At 43.0% G+C, this 9,818-nt stretch overlaps 1 protein-coding gene across 1 annotated transcript; it reads right to left on the bottom strand.

The window, feature by feature from the left end:
• Window positions 1–3,857: 3,857 nt before the first annotated feature.
• Window positions 3,858–7,617, bottom strand: MYF5 (myogenic factor 5). Its single transcript, XM_038756881.1, has 3 exons — window positions 7,117–7,617; window positions 6,118–6,193; window positions 3,858–4,051 (listed from the first exon to the last, which is right to left on the bottom strand). Exons 1-3 carry the CDS (start codon window positions 7,615–7,617, stop codon window positions 3,858–3,860), a joined length of 771 nt encoding a protein of 256 aa, XP_038612809.1.
• Between the last annotated feature and the right edge of the window lie 2,201 nt (window positions 7,618–9,818).

Raw genomic sequence — 9,818 nt, 5'->3', positions numbered from 1 at the left:
TAGTGCTCCACTGCATACTTGCTAGAAGGTCACTTTCCAATGGAAACATGACAAGTTCAACCACCTAATTAATATGTAATTCAATGTAACTGGTTAAATCATATTTGTCAGCACATGTATTAGAAATGTCAAAGAACTGTATATTAATTTAGTTGCTCATTTTGTGAGAAAGTAGTCTAGAGGTAAAGCAAATATGAGAGAAGACATTTTATTTGGGGGACTTGGACAAAAGTATTCCTCATTTCGCTTCTTTACCAAAGTCCTATCATGGAATAAACTCATACCAATTGTCAATGACTAATTTTTTTCAGAAAACAATGTTTTATCATATGTAATCCATTAAAATAACAAAGCAAGACACTAGGGATAATCAAGTTAGTGTCTACACAATGAAAATGAAGTTCAAATGAACTGAAGTGGTTATGTGCTCAATGAAAACAGATTCTCTTGAGAAATTGTGGCAAAAATTCAGGTTTCTACTTGGTGCCTCAGAAACTGTTTCTCCTCCATTTTATATATTCTTCATAACTTATCTGGTTATCTCACCCCTAGAGTTTAGCACAGCGTCTGACACACAGTGAGCACTTAATAAAATACAAATTAGCTATAAATGAAACTGTGGGACAAGAAGTTAAGTAGCAAGTCTAGGTGAGGTTCCTCTATTTTTGTTCCATGTTTTTCAAGAGAAAGTTCCATTTTAACTAGAGGGGTGGTGAGGGGCACACGGGAAATCAGATCCTCAGAAATGAAGTGAAAACAGGGTGGGTGGTAGTACTACACCAGATGAAAGCGGAGGCAGACACTATTAGTTCCACCTCCGAGTCTGTTCCAGATATCCTGACATCACCACTTCTCTCTGATTGAATGGGAGCACTTGGATTGCCCTCCCTTCACCCCTGCTCTCTGGGGGTGGCTTCCAAACAGACTTCAGTGTCTAGAAGGAAAGAGTACTTTGGGGGATTCGTTCATTCAACTGTATTTATTAAATGCTTACTGTGTGCAGAGCACTGTATGAAGCACTTGGGAAAGTAAAAGACAACAACAAACAGTGACATTACCTGAGCTCACAGCCTAGAAGATATATAGGCTTGGATGATTCTCTTCCCAAATTAGCAGTTGTTAAGGAAACCTATATCTAGGCCTTTTTCTTTTGGCATTTGTTAAGCACTTACTATGGGCCAAGACACTGTACTAAACACTGGGGTAGATTCATTCATTCATTCACTCATTCAATCATATTCATTCATTCATTCAATCATATTCATTGAGCACTTACTGTGTGCAGAGCACTGTATTAAGCGCTTGGGAGAATACAATATAACAATAAATGGACACATTCCCTGTCCATAATGAGTTTACAGTCTAGAGTTTACAGTCTTTTAGACTGTGAGCCCACTGTTGGGTAGGGACTGTCTCTATATGTTGCCAACTTGTACTTCCCAAGCGCTTAGTACAGTGCTCTGCACACAATAAGTGCTCAATAAATATGATTGATTGATTGATTGATTGATTAGAGGCAGAGAGACCGACATCAATACAAGTAAATGAATGACAGATATGTACATAAGCGCTGCGGGTCTGGGAAACGGAAAGAACAAAGGGAGGAAGTCAGGATGGCACAGAAGGGAGTGGAAGAAGAGGAAAGGAGGGGTTAGTCTGGGAAGGCATCTTGGAGGAGATGCACCCTCAATAAGGCTTCAAAGGGGGGAAAATAATTGTTTGCCGGATTTGATGAGGGAGGGAGTTTCTGGCCAGAGGCAGGATTTGGGCTAGGGGTCAGTGGTGAGATAGGTGAGATATATTTATGTATTTATTTATTATTTATGTATTTATTTATTTATTGAGCACTTACCGTGTGCAGAGCACTGTACTAAGTGCTTGGGAGATTATAATATAACAATAAACAGTCACACTGACCACAACGAGCTACAAGGTAGTCATATTGGACATAGTCCCTGTCCCACATGGGGCTGACAGACTTAATCCTCATTCTACAGATGAGGGAACCAAGGCACAGAGAAGTTAAGTGACTTGCCCAAGGCCCCACAGCAGAGAGATGCAGGAGATGGGGTTAGGACCCAGGTCATTCTGACTCCCAGACCTGTATTCTATCCACTAGACCATGATGCTTCTTTTAGGATGAGCGGGACACAAACAAATGACACGATAGAACCATCAGCTTGCTTCCGTAAGCCTTAACTTGAATTGATCTTAAATGGAATAAAAACCACCGGCTGTCAATCTTCCATCTGTTATATTGGAAATGAGGCTTAGGTTGGAAGGACTGTGAAGGAGCAGACAATATTCCAATTTATTTAACCTGCGGCACAGCTCATTTGTTAACTGACCTTATTCTAGTGAAACTGACAGACCTATTTTCTGAGCAATTTCGTGCTGTGAAGCAAATTTCTTGTTCAGTCAATAGCACTGTATGTGTCCATGTTACCTCCCTTCTCCAAAAGGTGCTTGCCCGTGTTTTGTTCAGTTTTCTGAGATTAAATTGAAATATTACAAGCAGGTTGAAAGTTTCAGGTAAAGATGTTATGGGATTTAACAGTATTGTATTTACCTAAGTGCTTAGTTGAGTGCTATTCACACAATAAACACTCCATAAAATACTACTGCTTGATTTAACAGTCACATACTAGTTACATGATGTCTGAGCAAACCTTATTAAAATCACATTTCTCCCAGAAGTCTTCCCTGACTTAACCCTCATCTGTTCCTCCCTCTCCCTTCTGTGTCACCTATGGACTTGGATCTGTACCCTTTAAGCACTTAAGCACTTATTCACCCCACACTCTCCCCTTCAGCACTTTGGTACATATCTGTATTTTATTTTAACATCTGTCTCCCGGTGTACCCTGTTAGCTCTTTATGGGCAGGGAATGTGTCTACCAACTCTTGTATTGTACTCTTCCCTAGCTCTTAGTACAGTCATTGTATGCGCTCAAGAAATATAACTGATTGATTAAGGATAATAGGTTCACCTTTACAATATTGCATAGATCCACATTTTGTAAATGCTTTCCATCCTTGGATCATGAAGCTAAATTGATTAGTAACTTCCGTTTCCTTGTGATACATTGTTAAAACTATAAAGCAAGCTGATTTGGAAACATGGAAACGTTTCTGTATTTGATTTCACTAATGACAGTATTTTAATTATAGAATCCTTAGCACTGGAGATTTGTGCAGAAACAATCATCTTCCCTTAAAGAATCACACACCTAACCAAATGCTAGTTGACATTTCCTTTATTTATAGTGGAACTTTCAAAATTTCTCATCTTTTGAAGATATCCACACAAAAATGTTGTTTCGGGTTTACATTAGAAAGATGCATTTCACATATATATATAGTACATGTATATATATATATATATATATGTATAAAGAGCAAAATATATAGCATTAGGCAGTATCATTCTCTTAAAAGAGTTAAACCGAAGGATTTAAGGAAGCAAAAGTTAAAAAGATTTTAAGTCCCCTGCAACTTTCTTCACTGTTCTCGAGATTTGAAGACTAAAATGCAGATAGATTCACCAGAACTAACATATTTGGCAAAAATATAACTTAAACATTGAAAAAAGCTACATTTAACACCTTTCTTTCAAAAATCATATCATAATCAAACATCAAAAGCAAAAAGCGATTGTTAATGCAACGACAGCTTTTAAATACGTTTTCTTGTAAAGTGGCAAAAGAGTGTTCACAAATATACAATTCCGATGAAATCCTTATATACAAATTGCCCGAGCTTTAGCCTTCCGCTTCCCCATTTGAAAGATCCTGCTCTCAAGCAGCTGGGGCTGGAGGGTGTGTGGGAAAGCAGTAGCTGGATTTGGACTCCACAGTTCATAGCACGTGATAGATGAGCCTGGAGTTAGGGGCTCCCGGTGTTCCTGGCTGGGAATCAGTGCTTGCAATTGGAGAGAGGGAGGCATGGTCCGGGAGAGGAAGCCCAGGCTGATCACATGAGGAGATTCGATCCACTATACTGGATAAACAGTCCAAGCTGGACAACGCAGAACTTTTTTCTGTGGAGTAGACTGCAGAGAGGCAGAGAGATAGACAATGTAATGTATGTCACAATAGATCCTGGTAGCTGCCTCTTGAACTCTCTGTCCCCTCTTCTGAAGCTCAAAAGCTGTATTTTTAAGGCACGGTCTTTGAGTTGATTTAGAGCAAAAACAACAACGACAAAGCAAACTTTGATGATTCAGGAAAAATCTCTATTTTTCTTCTCTAAATTTCAGAAACACTGTCTTTGAGTCACATGGCCATCAAGGGGAAAGAAACATAGTACAGAAAGGTGATGCTTAGTCTACAAGTTTTCAGTTTGTTAAACTGTTGGACACCTTCATGACAACTCAGTAAGCAGAGACCAGGCGAAGTGTCCTGCTATTTGCTGATACGGCATAGCAAGGGACCCACGTGTATATGGGTCATGTGATTCAGGTAATCCACTGAGAAATTGAGAAGCAGCGTGGCCTAGTGGATAGAGCACAGGCCTGGGAGTCAGAAGGGCCTGGGTTCAGCTCTGCCACTAATCTGCTGTGTGACCTTGGGCAAGTCATTTCACTTCTCTGTGCTTCAGTTACCTCATCTGTAAAATGGGCATTAAAACTATCAGTCCCATGTGGAACACAGACTGTGTTTGACTTGATTTGCTTGTATCTACCCTAGTGCTTAGTTCAGTGCCTGGTCCACAGTAAGTGTGAGACACAAGGACACCAAAAATGTCAGATTCAGGATATCCAATACTTGAAGATTTTTTTCCAGAGAGCTCCAACTTAGTCCAACTGCAGGAGGAAGAGAGACAAAGCACACAGAAGGGAGATGGGCACAGATGATCAGGGAAAGGTAGAAATCTGCTGATTTTCTCCAAGGACCAGGCGAATCAGAGAAAGGACATCATTGGGCCTTGGTTGAAGAGCCAGAGAGAGAAGAGAAGGGAACAAGGAGATGTAATTTCAAATAAAGTTTGAAAAGGGATTAAAAAGAAGTAGAAAGGGGGAGGAGGAGTGTGTCAAGGAGCTACATAAGAAATGATGGTGGGAAAACTAGACTGTGAGCCCGTTGTTGGGTAGGGACTATCTCTACATATTGCTGACTTGCACTTCCCAAGCGCTTAGTACAGGGCTCTGCACACAGTAAGAGCTCAATAAATACGATTGAATGAATGAATGATGAAAATGGGGCTCTGGGTTTGAAGGGAGAAGAAGAAAGAGGAGGTGCAGAATGTTAGATCCTAAAAGCCTTGACAAACAAGCAGTGCATAAAGAGGGTCAGAGAGGGAAAGAGAAGGGGAGAAGGGTGGGGGAGGCAGAAGCTGGGCAAGGAGAGGGTGTAATTAATAAGAAAAATACTTTAAAAATAAAAAATATAACTCAAATGCTTCAGAGCAGAATAGATTGAGGAACTGATTCATTGAGGGACACCACCAGAGTAAGGTATACAATCAGAGTCGTTGCCTTCAGCAAAAGGTCTTTTCCCAAAAAATCTATGTAAACAAGCAAATCCACCAAGAAAAACAGAGAGGGAAGCAAGGATGCTGTCCCCCAAAGCCTTTGCAAACAAACTAGCAGGACATCCTAGTGCTAAAGCTGATGGGCTCTCGGAGACATAGCTGAATGCTGATGCTTCCCTGCACCTCCCCCCTCGCTCTCCCCAACCCCATCTCCCCAACTCTTGCCTTTTTGAAAGTGTTTTCATTCCTCCCTCCTCCTCCTCCTCCCGCTGAGTATGATCAACGCCTTCTCCCTCCCTACCCCCCAGTTTGCTTTAGCTTTGTTTATTGTGGGCCTTGAAATAAGAGTGTGGTCCTCTGAGCTACTTACCCTACGACCTTTTGTGGAGGCCCTACCTGGGATCGGATGCCTTATTCTGGCCCTTCCCGGCATAAACAACTCTGTATGCATTCTGATTCTAGAGGGTTTTGACTGTATTTTTCCACTCTGAAGAGCTCTTTTTATTAGCAGCAGCATCCACTCCCTCTCCTCCGTCCTGAGAATGAGCACACCTTCCACCCCCCAGCTTTGCCAAGGTGTTGCAGTTTTCTAGACAAATGTCAGGAATGGTTTCCTTGAGCGTAACCAACCTCAGTGGTTCTTACCGTTAGGAATTTCTGGGCAGTAGGAACTGTCAAAGCTGCTGTTTCTCCTGGACCAGACGGGACTGTTGCATTCAGTCTGAAACAAACAAGGGAAGACATTTGCATCTGTCGGTCACTGAACTGAGCCCCTGAGCCTACACATTCTCAACCCTCTGATTAAATGTCTCCTATTCAGGTCTGCCAGGCCCAGGGTAGACCTGGTTCTGAGATGGGCTCAGTTTCAATGATACAGAACATGATGTGAGATAATCAAGGACGCAGAGAGGACAGAAAGAAAGTTGAAGCCCACAGGTCTATGCACCAATTAACCACAAAGAATGGATTGGAGCCAGCAGGAACCCACAAGAATTTAGCAGTTCTGCACTTTCCCAGGGTAAATGTCGCATGAAAAACTGGCACTGAAGGAAGCAATGTGCTGAGGAAAAAAATTCATTCAATCGCATTTACTGAGCGCTTACTGTGTGCAAAGCACTGTACTAAGTGCTTAAGAATGCAGCCGCTGTCCCTTCTCGACCAGGCTGGCAGTGCAGGGGCTGGGATTATATGTGGGTACATGGTTTTTTTTTCCATTTCTTCATCAGACCATAAAATGTGGGCAATCAAAATGACAGTTCCCCTTCTCTCATTCTCCATGGGTGGCAGGGCAGGTGACTCTATTTTGGAAATGAACTGTAGTGGAGAAAATATCTAATTGCTCTCAGAAAGCCACCTGGAGTTTGGTAATTTAAGCGACTTTCCTTCTCAGCAGTGGCTTCACAGAGTTGCACCTTTTGATTGAAAAACTCTCCCTGCCCTCCTCTCCCCCAACTACCGCATAAGCTGCTCCTTCAGTAAGTGCATGGCAACTTCCCGTTTGGAAGCCGGCTGCAGTCTATGCGCATTCCTGGAAATATCACTAAGTTTGGAGTCACTGGACCCATTAAAACTGCTTAATGGTCTTAAAAGGAAAGGGGGAAGAGGACCAAATATTCCCCATCCCATCCCTCTCCCGTTCCTTACCATCCCATCGGAGCAATTGGAGGTGGGGCTGGTGGGTTCGGAGCAGCTCTGCCCCGGAAGGCTGTAGTAGTTTTCAACCTGTTCTCTCAGCAGCTCCTGCAGGCTCTCGATGTATCGGATGGCATTTCTGAGGATCTCCACCTTGGGCAGTCTCTGGTTGGGGTTGGCCGTGGTGCATCGCTTCAGCATCTCAAACGCCTGGTTCACTTTCTTCAGCCTCCTCCTCTCCCGCATGGTGGCTGCCTTCCTCCTGTCCATGGTGGTGGACTTCCTCTTACATGCTTTGCAAGCCCACATCAGGCAGTGGCCTGCCTGGTGGTGGCCCACGGGGGCCCTGACGTGCTCCTCTTCATCCGAGCCTTGGAGGTCCACTTTGTGGGCTTCGAACGCAGACATTCTGGGCTCAAACCTGTCCCCAAACTCACCCTCAGGGGAAGGGATGCAGGATCTGTCATAGAAGTACTCAGAGGGAGAGAACTGGCAACTATCCATCATTTCCATTCTGGCCCAGAAGAGATATGGTTTGCGCCTGGACCGGAGAGAGCGAGTCTAAAGGGAAAATCACACCGGAGAGAGCGAGTCTAAAGGGAAAATCACACCAGCGTTCCAACTGGGCAATTTCCTCAGTAATTAGTGAGCCGGGAGGGCTAGTGTCCCAAGCACAGATGCACGGGTTCCTTATATATTCATGGAGGGGTAGGCTGGTCCACAGTGGCTACTCATTATTAGCATATCCCACTGCAACCCCTACTGGGGACTGTCTGGGTAAACCTCAACCTCCAGCCCCAGGAGACAGTTTGCTGTTTACTGCTCCTTTTGACTACTTAATGATTTTACTGCATTTCTTTTGAGTGGAAGGGGATTTTTGCTTTCTTTTCCTCAGTTCCTCTAATCTCTCACAGGTTAACCCAGACAAGAGATTAATGCTGGGTAAAAATCTGAACAAAGAAACTTTATGAACTGGAAAGTTTAGGCAATTTTCCACATCCATGAAACTGGCTACTTTTACAAGCATCGATGGAAAAACTAGATATTCAGGGGGCCTGAATGTCTCAAGACTCGTGCTAAATACCTAAACTGGATGTTTCTTTTTCCCAGTTTCGTCAGTTCTAGGGAAATAGACTGAATAACTTGGGTTCAATCAATGTGAATTGATGAGAGGTTTTCCCTTTCCTTATGTGGGTTCGGATGTGTCATATTCCAAGGTCTATACCATGCTGGGAAATGTATTCCTTTCTGAATGATAAGAAAGGGGCAGTATTCAAAGGGGAAAGGGAGCAGAGTAAGCTTCTAGTGTGGAATGGAAGAAAGTAGAGGACTGTTAAGTTATTATATGAAATTCAGGGAATCAAGCACAAAAAAGTATGCTCCCATAAAAGCCCCCCACTTCTAGTTTCTTGCCCCTTTACCGCTCTGACCTGGTGTTTCTACAGACATAACAGTGGAGCTGTGCTTAGAGTTGGCTAATTTTCTGCTTTCAGGCAAACTTTCACCGTTACAGATGTGTCCCAGCTGCCAGAGCAAGCCCTCCTGCTAGTGTAAAATTTCTAACCCCACAATCCCTGAGTAACTTCACACATAGCGGTGACAAAAGCCTGCCAGAAAGCTAGCCACAGACCACCGAAACTGTGTTGAGGAGAGAGGTTCTAGGAGAAAGACGACATGTCATTAAAGTGGTAATGAAACCATTAACAAGCGTTTGTCAGAGCACAGGACCCTTTGACCACATTCAGATACGTTTTGGTTTTTTTTGTATTTTTTTTTTTTTTACTTTGAGACTAATGAGCATTCGAGGGTAAAAATTAGTTATGGGCACTATCTGTCAGAAGTCCAGTTTCCTGGGTTGCTCTGCAAACCTAGAAGAAGAGGGGATGACTCACTTAGCCATCCTGTCCAGTAAGTGTTCCTTCATGAAGTTTTGTTTGGAGGATTTTGTTTTTGTTTTCTCAAACTCTGTTTTCCTAAAAGTGTCTAGGCTTGGGGGGCTCCTGCATCAGAAATAGTAAGAAAACTGCTGTTTTGTTCTGGTTTTCTTTTTTTCTTTGAGAGTTAAATCTGTCAGGGAGGTACAGGTTGCCAAAGAAGAGGCTAGCCAGTTCCAACAGTTATTGTCGATTGCAGGGCTTCCACTAGCCCAAGCAAAGCAGCTCTTTGCCCAAGAGAGAGCCATCCCAAGGGCCATGCAATCCTCTGGCTTGTTGTGACTACATCTGCAGTTTATTTAGGGCTGTAAAAAGGGACAGGGTCTTTGAAATGAATCCTGTATTAGGGGAGCATAAACCTGATGAAGGAATAGTTACAGAAAACCAAGGATCCGAGTTCAGCCTGTTCCCTTGAAGTCAAGAAGAGCAAGAAATGGGCTTCATGATGTTTGAAGTCCTAGAATGAAGTTTCCAGCACTTCCCACCCTGGGATCATTGAGCCCCCAAAACTGATTCTGACCGGGCTGCTTTGCTGGATCGTGGATCCCAGAAAATTTGATTTAGCACATGCGACTGAGCTGCTTATAATTTATGCTGTGGGAACTAACTACCTTGATCATTTAGTTTTAAGCCTGGGCCAGAGTTCACACTTCCGGCTTAGTCACCTTTCAGCAGACTCCTCCTACCAAGTAGTTGTATTGAGTACAACACTAAAATCTCAAGACTCAGAATATTTTCTGTCTTCTTTCATTTGGAATGTGAATGTCCCATCTGCAGGTG

Source organism: Tachyglossus aculeatus, chromosome 14 (assembly GCF_015852505.1).
Source record: "Tachyglossus aculeatus isolate mTacAcu1 chromosome 14, mTacAcu1.pri, whole genome shotgun sequence".
Classification (NCBI taxonomy): Eukaryota; Metazoa; Chordata; class Mammalia; order Monotremata; family Tachyglossidae; genus Tachyglossus; species Tachyglossus aculeatus.
This window is presented reverse-complemented; position numbering and strand designations above follow the sequence as displayed.